This window comes from Myotis yumanensis, unplaced genomic scaffold, assembly GCF_028538775.1.
Source record: "Myotis yumanensis isolate MYYU_CA2020_CCGP unplaced genomic scaffold, mMyoYum1.0.hap1 SCAF_4, whole genome shotgun sequence".
In the NCBI taxonomy this organism is placed as follows: domain Eukaryota; kingdom Metazoa; phylum Chordata; class Mammalia; order Chiroptera; family Vespertilionidae; genus Myotis; species Myotis yumanensis.
In genome coordinates, this window is record NW_027223755.1 from 63592713 (window position 1) to 63618728 (window position 26016).

General features: G+C 37.6%; 1 protein-coding gene across 1 annotated transcript in view; it reads left to right on the top strand.

Moving 5' to 3' along the window:
• MAN2A1 (mannosidase alpha class 2A member 1) overlaps positions 1 to 26016 on the top strand; it is a 161775-nt gene that overhangs the window by 54207 nt on the left and 81552 nt on the right. Inside the window, exons 6-8 of the mRNA XM_070412430.1 lie at positions 13094 to 13267; positions 15899 to 16085; positions 19638 to 19815. Of these exons, the coding sequence (XP_070268531.1) occupies positions 13094 to 13267; positions 15899 to 16085; positions 19638 to 19815 (539 nt within the window). The remainder of the gene's footprint in view (positions 1 to 13093; positions 13268 to 15898; positions 16086 to 19637; positions 19816 to 26016) is intronic.

Consider the following 26016-nt stretch of genomic DNA (forward strand, 5'->3'; position numbering starts at 1 on the left):
AGGATGCTATGCTAATAAAATCACATGTTCACTACAACTCAAAAGGACATGGGACTAACTGAAATTTTTGTGATATCTAATATTTTCATTCTGTAACACGAAAATTTTTTAAAACATTTACTAACTCTCAGTACAACTTTGTAGTTCCTGTATGTAAGTAAACATGTTTTTATTGATGTTATTTCTAGATATTACTTAAATTTTTTTCTATGTAGAGATAAAATCCCTATTAATTTTTTCCTCTATGTTTTAGTTTGGAATAATTTCAAACTTGAAAAATTGTAAGAATACTAGGTATAAAGAACTCCCATAAACTCCTTAACCATGTTCACCAGTTATTAATATTTCAGCATATTTAAATTATTTTTCTTTTTTCCATATTGTTGTTGTGATTGTTGTTATTGTTAGAATAAGTTGAAGATATCATACCTGTGCAGAAAAGAGATAACATAATAGATCGGAAACTGCTATCCTTAGAAAGGTTTTGATTGCAAGGTTGGCCCTTGGTTGGTGTCTGGAGGCTTGGATTTCCTAAATGCTAAGAGTGGCTTGCTGTGTTTAAGTTATTTGTAAAATCCAATGTAGTTTATGCTAAATACTTGTTTTTCTTCTGAGAGTCTATAATCTCAATATATACTAGGCAGAGGGTGCCTACCTGACCAACCCCAGTGAAAACGTTGGACACTGAGTCTCTCAAGAGCTTCCTTGGTTGACAGTATTTCAGGTGTTGTCACAGTTTGGTGCTGAAGGAATTAAATATGTCCTGTGTGACTGAACAGGGAGAGGACTTTTAGAAGCTTGTGCCGGTTTCCTGTGGACTGTGCCCTTGCTTTTTCCGTTTGCTGATTTAGCTTTGTATTCTTTCACAGTAATAAATCATAGCTGTGAGTATAGCTGTGTGCCAAGTCCTGTAGATTTTCTTAGCAAATCACTAACTGGGAAGTAGACCTGAATACCCCTTGATTTTCTAAGCCACAAGAGTATTGTAAGCTAAGAATATTCATTTTTTAAACCTCAGTTTTTACGGGATTTTTCTTTATGTTCAGCTTTTATTGACATAATTTATATGCAGCATAACATATAAATCTTAACTGTAGAGTTTCAGTTTTGACAAATGTACATAACGCATTTAATCCACATCTTCCCCACTCCAGAAAGTTCCTCATTCTGCTCAGCTCTCCCCTTCAGCCAGCTGCTCTCTGATTTCTATCACTGTACTTTACTTTTTCCTATTTAAGAATTTCACATATATGGACTCTTTTAGATCTGGCTTCTGGTGCTCAGCATACATTTTTTTCTTATACGTGTATTGTTTAACCTATAAAATTCACCTATTTAAAGTGCATAGTGCAGTATTTTTCAGTACATTTACAGAATTGTGCAACCATCTATTTTTAGGACTTTTTCAACATCCCAAAGAGAAACCACTTACTCTCTAATAGTCACACCACTTTCTTACTCTCCTTCCTTCCTTGCCTCAGGCCCAGTCAACTAGTGATCTCCTTTTAAATATATGGATTTGACTATTCTGGATATTTCACATAAATGGAATCATATGGCCTTTATGACTGGCTTCTTTCACTTTTAGCATTATGTTTTCAGGGTTCATCCATGCTATAGCAAGTATTGTGATTCATTCCTTTTCATAGCAGAATATTCTGCTGCTTGAATACACCACATTTATTTATCTTTTCTTCAGTTGAACATTTTGATTGTTCCCCTTTTTGACTGCTATGAAAAATGTTGCTGTTATACAATTGTGTTCAGTTTTTGTGAGGACATATGTTTTCATTTTTTGGGGTATAGACCTAGGAGTGTATTTACTGGGTCATATAACTTCGTTTAGCATTTTGAAGAGCTTCCTAATTGTTTTTCAAAATTGCTGCACCATTTTACATTCCCATGAGTAATATAAGGGTTCTAATTTCTCCACATCTTCAACAACATTGGCTATTGTCTTCTTTTTTTTTTTTAGCCACATTAGTGTGTGTGAAATGGTATTTTATTATGGCTTTGATTTGCATTTTCCTAAAGACTAAAGATATTAAGTATCTTTTCATGTGTATATTGCCTATTTGTATACCTTCTTCAGAGAAATGCCAATTCAAATGATTTGCCTATTAAAAAAAATTTTTTTTTGCATAGTCTGAGGAGGATAGGTTTTAGTTCTTCTTTGAATGTTTGGTAGAACTCCCTGGTGAAGCCCCCCAGACCAGGGCTTTTGCTTGCTGGAAGTTTTTTGATTACTGCTTCAGTTTCATCAGTAGATATCGGCCTTTTCATGTTTTTTGATTCTCCCTGCTTGAGTTTTGGAAGATTGTATTTTTCTAGGAATATGACCATTTCATCTAGGTTGTCCAGTATTTTGAAGTAGTTATTTGTAGTATTTTTTTTTTGTCTGTGGGATCAGTTGTTATTTCACCTCTTTCATTTCTGATTTTGTTTACTTGGGTCCTCTCTCTTTGTTTCTTGGCAAGCCTGGCTAGAGGTTCATCAATCTTGTTTATCCTTTCAAAGAACCAGCTCTTGGTTTCATTGATCTTGGTTTCATTAAATGTTTTTGTATGTCATTTATTTTCAATCTGATCTTTATTATTTCCTTTCTTCTGTTTACTCTGGGCTTTTCTTGTTGCTCTCTTTCTAATTCTTTGAGTTTTAGGTTTAGATCATTTATTACCATTTTTTCTTGTTTTTTGAGGGAGGGCTGTAGAGCTATGAACTTCCCTCTCAGGACTGCTTTCATTATGTCCCATAAATTTTGGATTGTTGTGTTTTCATTGTCATTTGTTTCCAGGATGCTATTTATTTCTTCTTTGATCTCTTTGGTAACCCAATCATTGTTTAATAGCATGCTATTTAGCCTCCAAGTGTTTGATTTTTTTCATTGTTTTTATTGTAGTTGATTTCTAATTTTATGTCATTGTGATCTGAGAAGATGCTTGATATTTCTGTCTTCTTGAATTTGAAGAGAATTTGCCTGTGTCCCAATATGTGGTCTGTCTTTGAAAATGTCCTGTGTACACTTGAGAAGAATGTATATTCTGTAGCTTTGGGGTGAAATGTTCTGAACATGTCAATTAGTTCCATCTGATCTAGTGAGTCATTTAGGATTGCTGTTTCTTTGCTGATTTTTTGTTTAGAGGATTTATCCAGTGATGTCAATGGGGTATTAAAGTCCTCTACTATGATTGTATTACTGTCAATCTCTCCCTTGATATCTTCCAGAAGGTTTTTTATGTATTTGGTGGTCTAGTTTACCAATTTACCCTGAGTGCATATATGTTTACCAGAGTTATACCCTCTTGTTGAATTGCTCCCTTTAATATTATCAAGTGGCCCTCCTTATCTTTGTTATGGCCTTCAATTTGAGGTCTATTTTGTCAGATATAAGTTTGGCTACCCCAGCTTTTTTTTCATTTCCATTTGCCTGAAAAACTTTTTCCATCCTTTCACTATCAGTCTGTGTGAGTCCTTTGTTCCGAGGTGGGTCTCTTGTAGATAGCAAATATATGGGTCATGTTTTCTTATCCGCTGAGCTACCCTGTGTCTTTTGATTGGAGCATTTAATCCTTTTACATATAAGGTTACTATTGATAGGTACTTGTTTGTTGCCATTTTTATTCTTTATGCTGGGCTCCTTCTTCCCTTTCTATTTCTTCTTTTTACAGCAGTCCCTTTAGCATTTCTTGCATTGATGACTTGGTGGTAATAAACTCCCTTAGCCTTTCTTTGTCTGTGAAGCTCCTGATTTCACCTTCAATTTTGAATGAAAGCCTTGCTGGGTATAGTATTCTTGCTTTGCATCACTTTGTATATTTCAAGAGGAAGGCACACTTCCAAGCTCTTCCTATGAAGCCAGCATTACCCTAATCCCAAAACCAGATAGATGCTACAAAAACAAAGAATTACAGGCCAATATCCCTGATGAACATAGATGCTAAAATCCTCAATAAAATTCTAACAAATCGGATCCAGCATTACATTAGAAAGGTCATACACCTTGACAAAGTGGGATTTATTCCAGGGATGCAAGATAGATACAATATCCACAAATCAATAAATGTTATACATCACATAAACAAATTGAGAGGCAAAAATCACATAATCATATCAATTGATGCAGAAAACACTTTTGACAACATCCAACACCCTTTCTTGATAAAAACTCTCAGCTAAGTGGAAATAGGGGGATCATACCTCAACATAATAAAAGCCTTATATGACAGACCTACAGCCAACATCATACTCAATGGGCAAAAACTAAAACCATTTCCCCCAAGAACAGGAACAAAACAGGGATGCCCATTTTCACCACTCCTATTCGACATAGTACTGGAGGTACTAGCCATAGCAATCAGACAAGAAGACATCCAAATTGGACAAGAAGTAAATAAAAGGCATCCAAATTGGAAAAGAAGAAGTAAAACTGTCATTATTTTCAGATGACATAATATTATACATAGAAAACCCTAAAAATTCTATCAAAAAACTACTAGACTTAATAAATGAATTCAGCAATATATCAGGATACAAAATTAACACCCAGAATATATGGCATTTTTATACACCAATAATGAACTCACAGAAAGAGAAACTAAAAGAAACAGTTCCATTTACTACTGCAACAAAAAATTAAGATACCTAGGAGTAAACTTAACTAAGGAGGTAAAAAGCCTGTACTTGAAAAACTACAGGACATTGAAAAAAGAGATAGAGGAAGACATAAACAAATGGAAGAATATACCATGTTCATGGATTGGTAGAATCAGCATCATTAAAATGTCCATACTACCCAAAGCAATCTACAGATTCAATGTAATTCCTATTAAAATACCAATGGCATATTTCACAGACCTAGAACAAACTCTCCAAAAATTCATATGGAATGAAAAAAGACCCTGAGTAGCCACAGCAGTCCTGAGAAAGAAGAACAAAGTTGGAGGGATCCCAATCCCAGATATCAAGCTATTTTACAAAGCCACTGTTCTCAAAACTGCCTGGTACTGGCACAAGAACAGACATATAGACCAATGAAACAGAATAGAGAACCCAGAAATCGACCCAAGCCATTATGCTCAATTCATAATTTGACAAAGGAGGCAAGAGCATACAATGGAGTCAAGACAGTCTCTTCCATTAATGGTGTTGGGAATATTGGACAGATACATGCAAAAAAAAAAATGGAAACTAGACCACCAACTTACAAAATACACAAAAATAAATTTAAAATGGATAAAGGACTTAAACATAAGACGGGAAACTATAAAAATCTTAGAAGAATTCATAGGCAGCAAATTATCAGACATTTGTCATAGCAATATCCTTTCAGGTACAGCTCCTAGGACAATAGAAACTAAGGAGAAAATAAACAAATGGGACTACATCAAAATATAAAGCTTCTGCATGGCAAAAGAAACCAACAAAACAAGAGAGCCCACTACATGGGAGAACATATTTGCCAATGTTATCACCGATAAGGGTTTAATCTCCAACATTTATAGGGACTCATACAACTTAACAAAAGGAAGATAAACAATCCAATCAAAAAATTGGCAAAGGACCTAAATTGGCACTTCAAAAGAGGACATATAGAAGGCCAGGAGACATGAAAACATGCTCAAAGTCAATCATCAGAGAGATGCAAATCAAAATGACAATGAGGTATCATCTCACACCTGTAAGAATGGCTATCATCAACAAATTGACAAATGACAAGTGCTGGTTAGGATGTGGAGAAAAAGGAACACTCGTGCACTGCTGGTGGGAATGCAGACTGGTGCAGCCACTATGGAAAACAGTATGGAGTTTCCTCAAAAAAATTTGACCCAGTAATTTCACTTCTAGGAATATATCCCAAGAAACCAGAAACACTAATCAGAAAGGACATATGTTCATAGCAGCACAGTTTACAATAGCTAAGATTTGGAAACAGCCTAAGTGCCCATCACCAGATGAGTGGATTAAAAAAATGTGATACATCTACACAATGGAATACTACACTGCTGTGAAAAAAGAAGGAGCTCTCATCATTTGCAACAGCATGGATGGACCTGTAGAACATATGCTAAGCTAAATAAGCCAGTCAGAGAAAGATAAATATCACATGATCTCACTCATTTGTGGAATATAATAAACATAAATTGATGAATAAAAATAGATCCAGAGGCAGAGAAGCATTGAACAGACCGTCCAACCTCAGAGGGAAGGCAGGTGAGGGAGGGGGTAAGAAATCAATCAAAGGACTCATATGCATGCATATAAGCATAACTCATGGACACAGACCGTAGGGGTGTCAGGGCATGTGCTGGAGGGTGAGATCAGCTGGAGAGAGGTCAGTGGGGGGAAAAGGAGACATATGTAATACTTTAAACAATAAAGAAAAAAAATTTTTTGGTCTTTTTCTTGTTGACTTGGAAGAGTTCTTTATATATTCGTTATACAAGTTTCTTGTTGGATAATGATTTGCAAGTTATTTTTTTCATTCTGTGGGTTGTCATTTCAGTTTCTTGAAGGGGTCCTTTGATGAACAAAAGTTTCAATTAAGATGAAATCCATTCTATGAATTTTTGCTTTAATCACTTACGTTTTTGATGTTATATTTAAGAAAATACTTTCTAACCCAAGGTCATGAAGATTTACTGTGACCTTGTGTCTGCCAAGTATCTGCCATGCCCAGCTTAGACTTGGATCACAAGGAATAGAAGCTGGTGAATTTCATCCAAGGGTCTATCCTGTCCCTTTGGAGACTCCTTTAGACTTTTCTTATTTTGCTCCCAGCCTAATCAGGCTGTCTCCTGAGTTATTTTAATATGTCCCCAGGATTCTTTGACCAGTTCTTTAATTTGTGGCACAAAGATATGTTCCAAGAGGAGAACCAAAATGGCGCCATAGGTAAACGCCTGTACTTGCTGCCTCTTACCACCACATCAAAATTACAACTAAAATACAGAACAGCTATCATCCAGAACCACGGGAAAGCTGGCTGAGTGGAAGTACTACAACTAGAGAGGTAATGATGAAAGCACACTGAGACTAGTAGGAGGTGTGGAGGTGCGGAACGGGCTTGTCTGGCACCCAGGTGTGCCTCTTTTTTAATCAGGAGGGAGATACAAGCTCCCGCTTGCTCTGAGCTTTAGTGCTGGGCAAGTTCTGGGGGACCCAGACACATATAGGGAGAAACTGGACAATCTGGCATCACGGCAGGAACACGGGGCAGCTTTCTTCCAGAGGGAGGTGCTCACAATGGTCATTGTTCCTGTGCTGGGACCTACCTGGTGCAAGGCTGACTGGCAGCCATTGCTGTTTGCTCCACTCTGGCGATTCCCTGAGACCCCGCCCCACTCAATTTACAATCCCACCCAAGCTGTGCGCAGAGGCTTTTGCATATGAATGGCCTGTCCTTTCTCAGCCTAAAACCTGTCAAACAAGCTGTAGCTGGGTCAGGGAGCCCCAAAGCTATCAATAAAAGGCCCAAGGCCAGCACCAGCACCAGTCTGCCTTGTTTCTCAGCTGGGCCTCATCTGGGCACTTCCAAACCCGATACAAAAAGGAGGAATCTGCAGATCTCTCTGTAGCTCCTGCTGGATGGCCCCAGGCAGTGGCTAACTTTGCACCTACTTGGAGATCCAAGAGCCAGTGTGCCCAATGGTCAGTGTGAGACCATACCAGATTACAACTCTTCACATCCCTAAGTGACACACTCAAGGGGCAGACTCAGTGAGCACCAAAGCGCAACTGAAGCAAGTCCTGCCCCATAAGGGTGTCTCCTGCACAGCAGCTCTTCCATTGTAGATGCAGCTGGTCCTCATAGCCAATTGGCTTGGAGGTCAATTCCTCCCAGTGATACCAATAGCAATCAAGGCTCAACTACAGCAAGACTGTGCACACAGCCCACAAAGGGGTGCACCAAAACTGTCCACTTCAGGTGATTGGGGAGGCTGAGCCACTCGCCCTATAGGACACCTACTACAGAAGGCCACACTATCAACTCAAGGAGACTGAGCAGCTACCCAATACATAGATACAAACACAGAGAAGCAGCCAAAATGCAGAGACAAGGAAACGTGTCACAAATGAAAGAAATGGAAGAAAACAAACTACTGGATATAGAGTTCAAAACCACAGTTATAAGGTTACTCAAAAATCTTCTAGAAACTTCCAAGGAACTTAGTGAGACCTTCAAGGATCTTAGAATGCCAAAAAAAATGGAAAAGGGACCAGTGAGAAATTAAGCATACACTGACTGAAATAAAGAATAATATACAGAGATTCAATAGTAGACTAGAGGATCCCATGAATCAAGTCAAAGATTTGAAATATGAGGAAGCAAAAAACACCCAACTGGAAGAGCAAAAAAAAAAAAAAAAAAAAAAAATCCAAAAATCTGAAGATAGTGTAAGGAGCCTCTGGGACAACTTCAAGCCTACCAACATTCAAATTATGGGGGTTCCAGAAGAAGAGAAAAATCAAGATATTGAAAACCTATTTGAAGAAATAATGACAGCAAACTTCCCCGACCTGGTGAAAGGAATAGACTTACAAGTCCAGGAAGCACAGAGAACCCCAAACAAGAGGAATCCAAAGAGGACCACACCAAGACACATCATCATTAAAATGCCAAGGGCAAGAGACAAAGAGAGAATCTTAAAAGCAGCAAGAAAAAACAAGTTTCCTACAAGGGAGTACCCATACGACTGTCAGCTGATTTCTCAACAGAAACTATGCAGGCCAGAAGGGAGTGGCAAGAAACATTCAAAGTGATGAATAGTAAGAACCTTCAACCAAGATTACCCAGCAAAGCTATCATTTAGAATTGAAGGTCAGATAAAGATCTTCACAGACAAATAAAAGCTAAAGGAGTTCACCACCACCAAACTAGTATTAAATGAAATGCCTGAAGGATATTCTTTAAGAAGAGGAAGAAGAAGTAAAGGGTAAAGATGAAAAATTATGAACAATAAAGTGACAACAAATACATATCAACAAGTGAATCTAAAAATCAAATGAATAAAAAAAATTGGTCAACAGAATAAACTGGTGAATGGAATAGAATCAGGGGCATGGAAATGGAGCAGACTGACAATTCTCGGGGGAAGGGGATGTGGGGGGTGCGAGAAGAGATTGGACAAAGATCTTATATGCATGTATGCAGTACCTATGGACGCAGACAGTGGGGTGGCAAGGGCCTGGGGTTGGGTGGGAACTGGGTGGAGGGGAGCTATGGGGGGAAAAGAGAGACATCTGTAATAATATGAACAATAAAGATTTAAAAAAAGAAAAAAACAATATTTTCCAGGCTTACCTTGTACTTCCCAGCCTCAGCCCTGGAATAAGCCATTTCTTTAAGTTTTAATAGAGCATGGTATTTAGAGACCCATACCTAGAAGCTATAGTGTGCTCATTGGCACTGAGGTGTTAACTTCTTCTAGGCCCATGTAGTGTACAGAGCAAGCAAGTGTGTGCACATACATTTGTATTTAAAACCCTAAGTTAGTACTGATAGTTCCTATTTTAATTCAATATCATAGGGTGCATTCCAGTCTCCCATATACATGTTTATATTCCTCTTTCTTTCTTTCTTTCTTTTTTTAAAATATATTTTATTGATTTTTTACAGAGAGGAAGGGAGAGAGATAGATAGTTAGAAACATCGATGAGAGAGAAACACCGATCAGCTGCCTCCTACACATCTCCCACTGGGGGTGTCCCCGCAACCCAGGTACATGCCCTTGACCGGAATTGAACCTGGGACCTTTCAGTCCGCAGGCCGACGCTCTATCCACTGAGCCAAACCGGTCTCGGCTTATATTCCTCTTTCTTAACAGTAAAAATTTTGGCCTCCTCATCCTAATTTGTTTACTCTTTGAATACATGAAAAGTAATTTCAGAATTGTTGAACCAATACCGCCACACACCAATAAATTGCTAAGTAGAGTTCAAAATTTCTTTACAGTTTTTGGAAGTAAATTACATATGTGAAATACACAAATCTTATGGGGTCAGTTTTTTAAGTTCTGACACATACTCTTGGTCCTCTGAGAGTTCTGACTTTTCCTTTTCAGTCTCATTTGCTGGGTTCCCATCTTGGTGTTCATTTCCAGTATCCTATATAATAAAACCCTAATATGCAAATTATCCGAACAACAGCATGACTGGTCGCTAAGATGTGCACTGACCATTGGGGAAGACACTCAACGCAGCACTGCTCAGCCAGAAGCCAGGCTCATGGCTGGCAAGCACAGCAGCGGTGGTGAAAGCCTCTCCTGCCTCCGCTGCAGGCAGGGAGGTAAGGAGCAAGGGGTCCTGGACTGTGAGAGCCTCAGACTGCGAGAAGGATGTCTGACTACAGGTTCCCTGGGGGGGGGGGGGGGGATCTGGCCTAAGCTGGCAGGTGGACATCCCCCTAGGTGTCGCAGACTGTGAGAGGGCACAGGCTGGGCTGAGGGACACCCCCCAGGGCATGAATTTCGTGCATCGGGCCTCTAGTTGTTCTATAGAGGTCTTTCCACTGCTGTCTTTTCTGTTATTCTGTGTTACACCTATTTACATGATAGTGTCTGCAACTAGAGTCAGAACTAAGATTAATTCATTTTTGTAATCCTAGGGCCTCTCTTAGTCTTAAATATATGGAAGGTGCTAAACAGGTGTTCGGATGAAAAAACACACACAGTAATATTAGTTACATTGATTTATAGATTGTATGTAGAAGCTGCCTTTAAGAATCCTGAATAAATAAATGATCAGATATGTATAATACCTGCAGATAATTTATTTCAATAATTTATTCCAATTCTAATTGGAATATTTATTTATTTATTTTACTTTTTATCCTCTGAAGTTGAAATCTTTAGTCAATGGCTCTTAATATTGGTGGCAGTCATATGTGAAAAATAACAGTGACATCTAAAGCACCAGCATCAAAAACAGAGAGAACAGACTGACTATTGATAGAGGGAAGGAGGTTGGGAGACTGAATGAAAAAGGTGAAAGGATTAAAAAGTACAAATTGGTAGTTACAGAATAGTTTGAGTTGTAAATTACAGCATGGGAAATATAGTCAATAATATCATAATAACTATGTATGGGGCCAGGTGGGTTTTTGAAATATCGGAGTATCACTCTGTAAAGTACATTATTGTGTAATCATTATGCTGTACATCTAAAATTAATACACAGAAAAATCTTGAATGTACTAGTAAACTAATTAAAAAAATTTAATGCAAAAAAGCCCTTAACATTTAATAAAATATTAAATCTTAAGTTGTTTTGGTCAGTCCTGCCACTGTATAATAAGATGATTTGGAGCAGTTGTAAGGTATAAAAGAAAGCCTAAATATTTAATGTTGGGATTTGGGAGTACAAGTTGAAATGAGTTAGCTTACTTATCCTATCTAATAAAAGAGAAACATGGTAATTAGCCGTACATCCGCTACCCTTCCCATTGGCTAATCAGGGCGATATGCAAATTAACTGCCAGTCAAGATGGCGGCCGGCAGCCCTGCACTGAAGCGAACAGGGAGGCTTGCTTGCTCCAGTGACAGAGGACTCCAACGTTCCCCACCTGACTTGCCGGCCTCTCAGCTGCAACTCTAAGCAACTATGTTGCAAATATAGAAGCTAAACAAAACCCCAGAAACGTGCTTTAGTCAGCCGGGCTTCAGCCACCCGGACCGCAACATTGTATCAAATACAGAAGGTAAACAAAGGCCAGAAACCTGCTTTCAGCAGCCCAGGCCTCAGAGCTAAAGCTGGCCCAGAATAAAAAAAGAAAAAAGAAAAAAAGGAGCGGTTGGGAGCTTCAGTCACCCGCCAGCCTGAAAACGGTCCTCAGCCCCTCTCCCAGACTGGCCAGGCACCTGCGGCTCTGTGTGTGACAGGGGGCGGGGCCACAACCTCCCTATCCGCCCTGCTCTGTTCCTGACAGGGGAAGGCACCCCAACCCCCTGATCAGCCCTGCTCTGTGCCTGATAGGGGGGAGCTCCCCAACCCCCTGATCGCCCTGCGGCTCTGTGTGTGACAGGGTGCGGCGCCCCAAATCCCCCCCCCCCCGCCCCCCGCCGCCACGGACCCTGCTCTGTGTGTGACGGGGTAGAGCCATAACATCCCCATCGGCCCTGCCAAGAGTGTGACAGTGGCGGTGCCCCAACCCCCTGATCGGCCCTGCTCTGTGGGTGATAGAGGGCGGCGCCCCAACCCCCTGATCCGCCCTGCTCTGTGTGTGACAGGGGGCGGTGCCCCAACTCCCCTATCGGCCCTACTCTGTGAGTGACGGGGGAGCTCCTCAACCCCCTGATGGGCCCTGCTCTGTGCGTGACAGGGGGGAACTCCCCAACCCCTTATGGGCCCTGCTCTGTGCGTGACAGGGGGTGGCGCCGCAACTTCCCTATCTACCCTGCCTTGAGTGTGACAGGGGGCGGTGCCCCAACCCCCCAATCGGCTGTACCCTGAGCGTGACTAGGGGTGGCAGTGCAACCTCCCGATTAGCCCTGCTCTGTGCATGACAGGGGGTAGCGCCCCAACTCCCCAATGGGCCCTGCTCTGAGCCCGACCAGGGGCTGCACCTAGGGATTGGGCCTGCCCTCTGCCACCTGGGAGCAGGCCTAAGCCAGCAGGTCATTATTTCCTGAGGGGTCCCAGACTGCGAGAGGGCACAGGATGGGCTGAGGGACCCCCTCTCTCCCCCGAGTGCACAAATTTTTGTGCACCGGGCCTCTAGTCTTTATTATATAACAGCAGATTGCTGGGTTATCCAACTTCACAAAGACAGGAATGTGAGATCCTAGAGAGAGGACTTAATTCTGTTTGTTTCTGTAGCTGCATTGAATGGCAATAGTTCTCTACCTATAAGACAACAAAGTGCTTATTTCTTCTCCAACTGATTAACTTCCAGTTTGCTTCCCCAGCCTGCAAGGGCATGGCTGTGGCAGAATCCTCCCTTCAGAGAGCTGTTGGAAATGTTCCTAATGGGTAATGCTGGGCAGTTCCTTTGTCTTAGCATCTAGGAGACCATGGAACTCTGGGTCTTAATGTGTTGTGATCTCTTTTTATTTCATTTAACTTAAAACAAAATAATGCTTATTTTCTTTTTCAACAGGAGTGAAACCTCGGTCTGGTTGGGCTATTGATCCTTTTGGACATTCACCAACAATGGCTTATCTTCTAAAACGTGCTGGATTTTCTCGCATGCTTATCCAGAGAGTTCATTATGCAGTTAAGAAGCATTTTGCGTTGCATAAAACACTGGAGTTTTTTTGGAGACAGAATTGGGGTATGTAGGGTTTGATGAAAGTTGAAGAGCTCACTTGACCTAGATGTTATTTCACAAGGGTTATGAACTCCTGCCATAATAGATTTTATTCAGAGTGCCAGTCTTGAAAATCAGGTTGCCTGAAATACACATTCTTATTTCTACAGAGTACTTGTGTGGAAATTCTTTAAAGCAATGTTGGAGATATTTATCTATAGAACATTGTAGGTTCTTTTTTATGCATAAAGAAAATAAATAAATAGAAGGAATTTGAATTGCAAATCATGTTTTCACTTCTATTTTGAAAAGCACCTATTTTTATCACAATTGAACATGCATTACAGCTAATACCGAGTCACTTATCTCATATTCAGCTAGTATTTCTTTCTCTCTCTCCTGTCTCTGCATCTAGTGAGAACTGCCTTTTAAAACCTTAATCCTGTCCTCCTAGATCAGCTCTCGTATTACCTATATTGCTTGTTTTCTTACTGTGTTTTATGGGCACTCACACGTTCTAGGGACATACTTTTGCAGCTCTTTGTTGGGTGAAAGGAGACAAGATTTAGGTCTCTTTGTAGGCCTTTGTCTTTCCCACCCCCATTTAAAATTTAGAACATCTTATTTTTAAGTTTATTTTATATTTATTTAGTCTTTATTGGGGGTCATGCATTGTGTCATGTGCATTATATTAACTTTTTCATTAGATCTTCAAAATAATTCTTTAAATTAGGGTCTATTATTATCCCTTTTGTATAGTGAAGAAATGGTGGCTTAGAGATGTGAAGCCATTTTCCAAAAGTCATACAGGTAGTAGGTACAGAGATGATAAGATTTGAATCAGTTCTGAAGCCTAAAGTCCTAACCCTCAGCATATACTGCCTTCCCACTACAGAGTTCTTAGTCAGATTTCATCTGAAAAAGTATTTAGTTGCTAAAGCAATGTTCAGAAATTACTGCATTACAGCATACTTGCTTCCCTGTGTAATCTAGACCCCCTCTTAACTGTTTCAGAAAAATCATTTGTAAATCTAGATAGTAACTTTCTTGTATGTACTGCTGTGTTTCAATAAGGAAATACTTAACTATATACTTTTTTATTTTGGAAAATTAAATCTGTAGAGAAAACAAGAACTTGTAGGGAGTTTGATCAAATGCAAAGGAGTATATTCATTTTTCTAAAAAAGAATTAGTAATTGAAGGAGCCCTACTTAAACTATTGCATACATGCCAATTGCCCGTAAATATTAGTCAATAGGAAATTAGTGAGCACTATTATGTAGTTAAACTTGCTTAGAGGAAGTTTAAAAAATATCCTTTCCTATAAGGAAATTATGGTCTCATTTGATAAAAACAACACCAAATGCAGCAGATAAAAGAAAATGTGTAAATGGGCTGCTAAATAGTATGGTGTGAGAAGAAAGAGTGGGGTGAATATATCCTTGATCCTAGGAGAAGAAGGGAAGTTCCATCAGTTCTGAGACCTGGGACAACCCCTGTGCAGATAGCAAGAATTAGTGACCAACATCCATGGTGTCACAAGATGTGATTCAGTGAAAGGACTGACAACACAGAATTAATACAGATTATGACAGCTTTGAAATTTGGAAAAGAATTAGCAATTATTTAAGCTAAATGGAGTGTGAGGTAAAACTGAAATATTTTAGGACTTATCTGGTAGAGTTGAATGTGCTGCTTTAAAATTATATTTTGGAATTAAATTGAGCTTCTTTGTGTGTTCTGGTTCTTAATGAGCAGTGATTTTCCTTTTTAAAATGTAAATGTTGCTTACTTTTGTCTATATTATGAAAGCAACATATACCCATTTCTGAAAACAGAAATCCATACCTAACTAAAGGGGGAGAACTAGCTACCCATCAGGATCATGCAAATATAACCACTTTTAACTCCTCAATCTCACTGGGTGGGCTTCTGAACTCAAGGGCAATTACATCAACACCTTGCTGGCATTAACATTTTAATTATAAACAATTCTGCATCAGGAATCAGTGTTTGAGTGTTTGTTTTCCATATCTTTTTTGTTTGTTTGTTTTGTTTTTGAAAATTACTGGTCCTTTCCCTCCTGGGTGAAAAGTCTCATTGGCTCTTTATTGGTGAGCTTTGGAAGGACTTCACTAATTCTCCTGGTTGCACTTCTTACTGGAGAAGTGGATAGGAATTTGCCCAGTATTGTCATAACTACCCCCCCTTTCTTTGTTCTTTCTGTTCCCCCTTTTACTTCCTATCTCCACATCCAGCCTCTGCAGCTAATGGTCTCTCTGTTACCTGAGGTGGGAAGAGATGTGTCAGGAGCTGGCAGCCAGGGATGGTGGACATGGCCATAATGTTGGATGAGCTAGTTATAAATTTTGCTTCTGCTTCGTTTGTATCATCCAGGTCAGCAAATGCTAGTTCATGGTGGGGCTCTTCTGTATCTGCTAAGTGTAGATATAAGAGGTAAATAGAGACTGAGGTATGAGTCTCTTCCTTTAGGCTGGTGGTCATTCAGTACTGCTGGGGTATATGTACAAGTAGTTGAAGGAATTGATTTAGGACACAGCTTGCATTATATAAGTATAAAGTACTGGCATTTTTAACAGTTTTGGGAAAACAAAGTTTATAAATGCAGGTTTGTCTGTTGACTCTTTATTTTAGATCTGGGATCTATCACAGATATTTTTTGCCACATGATGCCCTTCTACAGCTATGACATCCCTCACACTTGCGGACCTGATCCTAAAATATGCTGCCAGTTTGATTTTAAACGGCTTCCTGGAGGCAGATTTGGTTGTCCCTGGGGAGTCCCCCCAGAAACAATAAATCTTGGAAATGTCCAAAACAGGTATGAAAATAATGCATTTCATAAAACAACATCTTGAACAAGCAAGCATTAGTTGCTTGTTGCTGAAGGGTTGAATAAATGGGCTTCAGTAGCCAACATTGTCCTCATTCATGGTATTCATTCAAACCAAATTAAAGCAACTCAAAAATGCCAGAGCCTTGACGATGCCTGTTCTGTGTTACAACTTAATGGAAAGTGAACAATAGTAGATCAGTATACAATAGATAACCTATAATGAACTGTTATTACCATCTCCTTTGCCCTCCTTATAATAGCCTTCTACTGTATTTGATTGATTTCATGTACTAGTACTTTTGTTGATAATAAAACTTCTGGTCCCTATTGTATAAATTGGTAAGAAAAGCAACCCACTGCAAAAACACATTTATTGAAATGGAACAAATAAAAGTATAATTATTTGTTCCCTTAATAACAATTTCAATACTAGTGAATGCTGCCCAGCCCTGATGCAGATACATCTCTGCACCTTTGTGATGTTTTTGAATTATAGAAAACTTAATTAGAAATATTTATACTTAAAGATATTTAAATAAATATCAAAGGATTGAACATATTTTAAAGAAAATTTTGCTAATTACAGGGTTAATAAATAAGTTCTCTATAGGTCTTATTTTGATGCTTTTAAAATTTAATTTCTCCACTAAAAATTAGTGGCATATAATAAATTAAAATGAAATGTTGTGTTATAATATAAACCACTGAACTCTGCTAAAAAAAATAATACAGCCTTTTAAATAAAGTAAGATCTTTGTACTGTGCTCTGGAAAATGTATGTTTAAAAATTACATTTTAAATGCGTGTGAGGAGGAAGGTGAGATTGTGTCTCTTTGCCTTGAGCAAGTCCTTGTGGTCATAAAGAAATTACTGCAGTGTGAACCTCTCTCTCTGGCAAATATAAAAGTATTTAGCATGACAGCCTCCTTCAAGCCATGGATCCTTTCCATCAAAATCTGACTTTCATAGTTGTTTTGAGAAACTATCCAAGATTAAAGATTAACCTTGATTCATTTTCTTGGTTCCTACAGCAGTGAGAACCATTGAACAGCCTACTTTCAGGGGTTAGGCTGATTAGGCATGAGAAAATAGTTCAGTATATTATGTAGGGAGAGGAGGTGGGGCCAGGGGTGGCTTGCCTGTCTACTTGAAAAACAGCTCTGTGTCGTTGAATCAGGTATTTACAATAGTCCTCTCAGCTCAGGTGGTCAGGGATGGGGAATTACTTGAAGGGTATAGCAGCTGTAGAGTCCAAGTGCACCCATAGCTATTATGAGCCCCTTCTTTTTCTTTTTTTGGGTTGTGCTGAGAATACCTGAGAGGCATTTTGTGTAATCCTTTTATTCTGTTCTCTAACCCTTCAGGAACTCACCTTGTGCTCATTCAGTTCCAGTGATTCTGAAAGTAGTTTCCAGGTACCTGGGTTCATACAGATGAATGAATCCATATAATATTTATGTAGATTTAAAACTTCTTATAAATCTTGAAATCTTAAACCTGTTAGTTATTTCACATTCAAATATTACCTTCCTTTTGACTTTTGTGATGGAAATCAAACACAGACAACCCAGCTTAGTGGTACTTGACTTTCTAATACCCTAAATAAAATGAAGTTTAATTATAATATACAGGTGACACATTTGATACATTCAGTTGAGCAGGTTCCTTTACTTTGAAAATAAAGAAATGCCATTCTTCATCAAGTTCAATTTTTGGTTTAGTACCATGTATTTTACATGTGATGATGATTTACATGTCAGATGGAATGTTTCAGGATTTTTTTTCTCTTGATTCTAGTTTAGTTGACATTCATACCTGGTAGAAAAAGTGAGGAGCAAATTGCAGCTGCACATCTTCAAATGTGATGTTGGTCACTTCATTTGTCATTAGTTTACCATATATTTAGTGAGTATCCACTCTGCCAGGTGGTATAGGCTGGTTCCTGGGCTTTCCTATCGTTGACACTTTCTGAGCAGAAGCTTGAAAGTTAGGATAGTTGCTGAATGGAAAAGACACATCATTAGTGTTCCTGATTCCTTTCCTTTTATGTGTTTTACACATGTACACCTACGGTCGTAAACCTTGGAATACATTAAAAATCACATATCCTTTTTTATGCTGTGACTGAAGGATCTGGTTGAATGGTCAATCATAGTATATCATATATTTGTGAGTTATATATTTGTTTTAGTCTCTTATTTCTTTCAATGTGATTATTTTGGATGTATTTTTTAATTGTGAGTAATCTAAAATTGTTTTTGGTAAACTTGGAATATTAGTAAATTAGTTGTAAAAAATAAGTACTCAAGTAATGCTAATCTCAGAAAACTAAGCATTGTTTTATCTATGAACATTATGGTTATATTTTATCAAGTTATTAAAATTTGGTTAATAATTTAATACTTGTAAAGCAATTTCTGAGTATCAAGGTAAAGAAATCATTTGAGATTCTCAATTTAGTTAAATGGTTTTTCATAATTTCTATAAAATGCTTCTTTCTATCATTGATGTTATTTGAGTTTATTTCGTAAGTTTTTATATTGTGAATTGGAATTTACTTCTGGATAATTCTTGAAGTGAAAATTGAAATACTGGGTAAAAAAGCATATTTGTAATTTAGCATTAATTTCTTGAGCTTTGGTATTATAAACGTGGAGAACTACTCTGGTTCATCTGCTTGTTTAATTTCCTTTTCATAAGCCCGTGTCTTAATTTGTATTCTCAGACTTCCTCAAATGGTACCCAGTTCAGCATTTTCCAAAGGGTTTTCTGCAGAATACTAGAATATGAAATATAAAACATAGTGAATTGTGGTTAACTGACTTGTTGAGTCATGGGCTAGAGCCCAGGGAGGTAGAAACCAAAACAGCTCACTCAAGTCTTAAGCTTTATCTGTTGTTCAGTATTGAAGACAGCATGGAAAATAATACTCAGGTTATTGATGGCAGGTGTTAACTGAATTGATTTTTTCCATTAGAAAGGAAATATGGCTCGATAATTGGTTTCATTCAAAATACACTTTTTAATGTTTAATCTGGCAATTTTAGGTTAAATTAGAGAAAGAGATATTACTATCAAAGTTCTTATAGATGAGAAATCCTTATTGTCTTCCTAGACTACATAATTTTATTTTATTTTTCCTGATAATTTGTTATGTGATTTTATTTATTTTTTAAATCTTTATTGTTGAAAGTATTACATATGTCCCCTTTGGACTACATTATTTTAAAACACAGCTATCTGGGATCCCATCTCTATGGCTGGCCTTTGCAGGGCATTGATGCCCCAGTAATTATATGCCAATGTAATTATATGACTTTATTTCTATGAGGAGTTTTTACATCTGATAAGAAGATATGAATATTTTAAGTGGATAATGAAAATTGGTGTGGTAGTTTAAACAAATCTGCCCCCTAAATTATACTAACCTAGGAGATAGGTAAAATAGACCATTTCTTTTGATATAATACTTTTTAATGAGTTGGCCCATAGTTTATTCCTTAATACTATTATTATTTTCCCTTTTTACTTCTATAGGGCTGAGATGCTTCTGGATCAGTACCGAAAGAAGTCAAAACTTTTCCGCACTACAGTGCTCCTGGCCCCACTAGGAGATGATTTCCGCTATGTTGAACGCACGGAATGGGATCATCAGTTCAAGAATTATCAGATGCTTTTTGATTATATGAATTCTCAACCTCGGTATAATGTTAAGGTAATGAGAAAAAATTTACTCATGATACTGTCTTTGAAGTTGAGCCTTCATTATTAAATGAAGCTAAAACACAATAGCCTTAGTTTCTTTGTCCCGCGATGTAGTATTTCTTACAATATGTAGTTCTTATGTAAATTGTAATTCATGAAGAGGAAAATTACCTGATACCCTAGTGCCATTTCCAGGGTTTTCCATTTTCTATCACTCCATGAAGATTAGAGGGTGATTACTTCTATGTGGTTGAAAACATGTACCTGCTAAGTTGTGATGTTCGTTTTTCAATGATGTTCTGTTTTTCTACCAGCATTGACAGATTATTGTTTCTCTCTGACAATGGCATCCTTGTGATTTAGTGGTGTGACAGGCAGGTGCAGGTGAACATGTCATGAATTTTGCAAACAAATGTCTTTTGTCCAGAGAATACATTAGCATTTTCTTAGATGAGAAGACTTCCAAAATTAATCATTTGATTATAGTTTTTGCTTTTTTTTTGGTGTGGAAAATTTAAAATGTATCCTAAAGTTTTGAAAATAATACAAATACATCCCCACCACTCTGCAATCCATTCACTAGCTACAACATTCATCAACTCGACGTCACTTTCCTTTCAACTATGACCCACTGTCATCTCCCTGTCCCTGGGATTATTTTGGAGCAAATTTCAGATGTCATGTAGTTTCATCTATAACCATTTCAGTGTGTATCTCTAAATGATAAGGACTCTGTTTAAAAATAGAATCTTTGCCCTAGCTGGTTTGGTTCAGTGGATAGAGCATCGGCCTGTGGACTGAAGGGTCACAGATTTGATTCTGGTCAAAGGTACATTCCCGGGTTGTGGGCTTGATCCCAATAGGGGGTTTGCAGGGGGCAACCAATCAATGATTCTCTCTCATCATTGATGTTTCTATCTCTCTCGCCCTCTCCCTCTCTGAAATCAATAAAAATATATTTTAAAAAATAAAATAAAAATAGAATCATAAAACTATTATCACCTCTAAAAAATTAGCAACAATTCAATAATAGATTCAAGTTTTCCTGATTTCATAAAAACATTTAACAGATGCTTTGTGTGAGTTAAGATTCAAACTAGTCGCCGAACCGGTTTGGCTCAGTGGATAGAGCGTCGGCCTGCAGACTCAGGGGTCCCAGGTTCGATTCCGGTCAAGGGCATGTACCTTGGTTGCGGGCACGTCCCCACTGGGGGGCGTGCAGGAGGCAGCTGATCGATCTCTCTCATCGATGTTTCTGGCTCTCTATCCCTCTCCCTTCTTCTCTGTAAAAAATCAATAAAATATATTAAAAAAAAAAAAAAAGATTCAAACTAGTCATATAATAGACCCTTTATGAGAAAATTATTTATTCAACATGTTTATTATATTCACATATTAACTTCTCAGACAATAGAAAATCTGTGAAAATACTGTACCAGGGAAGTGATATTACTGTGTAGGAAATTTAAAGGCTGACAATGGACCACATTTTATGTAGTGAGAATTCAGGTTTATTAAGTAAACTTAAATAATATCACATAGATAAATAAACTTAAATACCAAGTTTATTCAAGGTACTTACAACTGAATTTCTACCAGATTATGATCTCTGAGCATCAGGATTCTGTTTAAATCATCTCTGTAATATTCTCAAAGATTAAGCTCACACATGTACATTGATTAGAGAGCCACGTATGTATGTTGGTATCTTATCTCTAAATATATTTTCCTGGGGAATGGTTTTGAACTCCATAAAAGGCCCTTGCTGCCTGACTCTGAAGAATTAAATACTAATTTTGGTATTTTACCTATTTCCTCCTTTGTTTGCACACTAGAGCAATTTTTTAAAGTAATTTTTAAGATTGAAACATCACATGCATAGAATTGCACAAACCAAAAGTATGCAGAGAATTTTTTTAAGTTTAAAAACCTCCATGTAACCATCATCCAGATCAAGAGGTAGAACATTTATAGCGCCCTGGCATTCTCTCAGGAATTCTCCACATCATTACCAACTCCTGTAAAAGTAACCATATTTTTACTTCTGTCACCATGATTAGTGTTGCTTCTTTTTAAATTTTATAAAAAGGAAATCTTAAGCATGTGCTATTTTGCATCTAGCGTTTTTTGTTCCACATTATGTTTGTAAGATTCATCCATATTGTTGCATTTAGCAGTAGTTCATTCATTATTAATGCTGTATAATATCCCTATCCATTTGATAACTATACTACAATATAGTTATTCTATTGTTAATGAATATTTGGGTTGTTTCTGGTTTTCTTCTATTAAAAATAAAAATGCTTTGAACATTTTGTGCATGTTTTAGTGTATGGGTTTCTGTGGGTATAAAATGGGATGGAATTTTTTGGTTATTATGTACATGTTTAGCTTTAATTAGATATAGCCAAACAATATTACAGAATAGATATATGAGCTGTTGCATTGTATGATTGTTTCAGTTGCTCCACTTCCTTACTCAGACTTTGTATTGTTAGGATTTTTTATTTTTCATTTTTATCCTTTATGACAGATGTGATGATTTTATTTCGTATTTCCCTATGGTTAATGAGGTTGAGCTGAGCCTCTTCTCATAATTTATTGCCACTTGGGTACCTTCTTTTATGAAATGCCTATTTAACTCTTTTGGTGATTTTTTTTCCCCCTTAAATTGGTTATCTATCTATTTCTAACCATTTATAGTTCCTTTATGTATTTTGGATTGAGTCTTATTTCAGATAAAAGTTATGCCTATATTATCTCCCCTTATGTAGTCTGTGTTTAATTCGTGCTGTCTTTTGATTCACAGAAATTCTTAATTTTAATTAAATCTAATATTACAGTATTTTCTTTTATGGTTAGTACTTATATTCTATTTAAGAATTTTTTTTTGACTCGATCATCATGAAAATACAGTTCTTACGAAGATGTCCTCTAGAACCTTTACTGGTTTTCCTTCCACTTTTAGTTCTGTGTCCATTTGGAATTGATTATTGTGAGTCGTGTGAGGATAGGGATCAAGATTCACATTTGCCCATATGGATATCCAGCATTATTTATTGAAAAAACTATAATTTGCTCACTGCACTGCAGCAACAGCTTTGACATTAATGATGAGCCTGACTTCATTCCTATGGATCTGTATCTAAACTCTCTATTCATTCGATTTTATCTATTTGACTAATCTCATACTAATTATGACAGCTTTATAGATCTTATTATCTGCTGGGATGTCTTCTAATTTTGTTCTCCTTAAGATTGCATTGATTATTCTTAGTTCTTTGTAGTTTTATGTAGGCTAAGGAGGACCAACTGTTAAATTTCTATATAAAAGTTGGGACTTTGATTAGGATTACATTCAATCTATGGATCAATTTGAGTGCAGTCAACTTCTTTACAAATATTAGGACATCTAATCCATGAACATGGTATATTTTGTGTATAAAAAAGTGATTGGCTTTTGAGTTTTATTTATTTTTTAATCTGAACAATAAAGATTTATTAAAAAAATAATAATTTTATGATTGGGGGTCACCACAACATGAGGAACTGTATTAAAGGGTCGCGGCATTAGGAAGGTTGAGAACCACTGCTATAAGGAAATTTATGCCCTCTCCAGGAAGATGGTTCAATGTTTGGAAAACTTTTCTCTGGGCTTTATCCAGGGGACACACACCAATTGATCAAAATTGAGAGCAAGGGTCAGGAAATTTGATGAATAGGCACCCTTCCATTCTTCATTTTTTTTATTAATTAAATCTTTACTGTTCAGATTATTACAGTTGTTCCTCTTTTCTCCCCCCATAACTCCCCTCCACCCAGTTCCCATCCCACCCTCCTCCCTCACTCCCCACCCACTGTCCTCATCCATAGGTGCACGATTTTTGTCCAGTCTCTTCCCGCATCCCCCTCACTCCTTTCCCCCCCAAGAATAGTCAGTCCACTCCCTTTCTATGCCCCTGATTCTATTATAATCACCAGTTCATTCTGTTCATCAGATTATTCACTTGATTTTCAGATTCACTTGTTGATAGATGTGTATTTGTTGTTCATAATTTGTATCTTTACCTTTTTCTTCTTCTTCCTCCTCTGAAAGGATACCTTTCAGCATTTCCTATAATACTGGTTTGGTGGTGATGAACTCCTTTAGCTTTTTCTTATCTGTGAAGCTCTTTATCTGACCTTCAATTCTGAATGATAGCTTTGCTGGATAAAGTAATCTTGGTTGTAGGTTCTTGGCATTCATCACTTTGAATATTTCTTGCCACTCCCTTCTGGCCTGCAAAGTTTCTGTTGAGAAATCAGCTGACAGTCGTATGGGTACTCCCTTGTAGGTAACTGCCTTTCTTTCTCTTGCTGCTTTTAAGATTCTCTCTTTGTCTTTGCTCTTGGCATTTTAATGATGATGTGTCTTGGTGTGGTCCTCTTTGGATTCCTTTTGTTTGGGGATCTCTGTGCTTCCTGGACTTGTAAGTCTATTTCTTTCACCAGGTAGGGGAAGTTTTCTGTCATTATTTCTTCAAATAGGTTTTCAATATCTTGCTCTCTCTCTTCTTCTGGCACCCCTATAATTCGGATGTTGGTACGCTTGAAGCTGTCCCAGAGGCTCCTTACACTGTCTTCATATTTTTGGATTCTTTTTTTCATTTTGCTTTTCCAGTTGGGTGTTTTTGCTTCTTCGTATTTCAAATCGTTGACTTGATTCTTGCGATCCTCTAGTCTGCTGTTGGGATTCTGTATGATATTCTTTATTTCAGTCAGTGTATGCTTAATTTCTAGTTGGTCCTTTATCACAACCTCAAGGATCTCATTAGATTTCTTGTAGGTCTCATTAAGTTTATCGGCTGTTTCTAGAAAATTCTTGAAAAACCTTAAAAGTGTGGTTTTGAACTCTATATCCAGTAGTTTGCTTTCCTCCATTTCTGTCATTTGTGTCCTTTTTCTTTGTCTCCGCATTTTTTATGCTTCCCTGTGTTGATAAAGTGGTTTTCTGTGCTAAGTGTCCTCTAGGGCACAGTGGTTCAGCCTCCCCAATTACCTGAGGAGGACACTCTTGGTGCTCCCTCTTGTGGTCTTTGTGCACAGTCTTGTTGTAGTTAAGCCTTGATTGTTGTAGGTATCACTGGGAGGAATTGACCTCCAGGCCAATTGGCTGTGAGAATCAGCTGTGTCTGCAGTGGGAGAACTTGTGTGCTAGAGACACCCCTCCGGGGCAAGACTTGCTTCAATGGGGCTTTGGTGCTCACTGAGTCTGCCCCCTGAGTGTGTTCTTTATGGTTCCACGGAGCTGCAAACTGGATGGTCCCACTCTGACCTATGGGTACACTGGCTCCTGGATCTCTAGGGAGGTGCTAATCGGCTTTTGAGTTTTAACCTTGTATCCAGTAACCTTGATGCACTTCCTTTCTTTCCAAAAATTTTGTCCCTCAAGTCCTAACAGCTTTGACTGTCCTTCTATATCTTTTAACAAAATCTTTTTTTTCTCTATAGTTTATGAAGCTATGTCTGTTCTCGGTGCGATATTTAAAATTACTTTGTCTAAGCTGAAAACATGTTTATTATTTTCTTTTAATGAAAGGAAAAACAGGAGTAATTGAATAGCTAAAAAATTGACATTGTACTAGCCAAGAGAGCTAGTTTGCTATCCATCAACTCTTATTTAACAATTTATCTAATTTTTCATATATGATGTCCTGATATAGGAGTTAAGATTAAGATTATGTTTAAGATTAAAATTTTGCTTTTTAATTTAAAAATCATTTAATTATATTTTTGGTTATATTTTTAGATGTCCCAAATGTTTACTTTATTTGAGCTGCCAAGAGACTGTATAGAAAAACTTACTTTAAATATTTTCTTCTGAAACTACTCTAGCATAGAGGATTATATTTCAGCTCTTTAAGGCTGAAATAGGTTTGTGAGAAAGCCTACTAGGCCACTTACTTAAACTTTTCTCTGGGAAAATACAAAGTAGGAAGTATTTTCATCCTGGCTAATAAAATTAAATCTTTTTAAAAGGTATAGTCAGTTGTTACTAGTAACTCTATAGTATGCCATGGTTTTCCTAAAATTTGAAACTGAAAGGGATTTTTGTTATCTAATAGAAATCCCTTATTATTTAGATGAGCAAGGTACGACTTAGAAATATTTAGATTATTTAATATTTTGCCATTGTATACTTCCCTGATGTCATCTATACCTATTGGGTCTG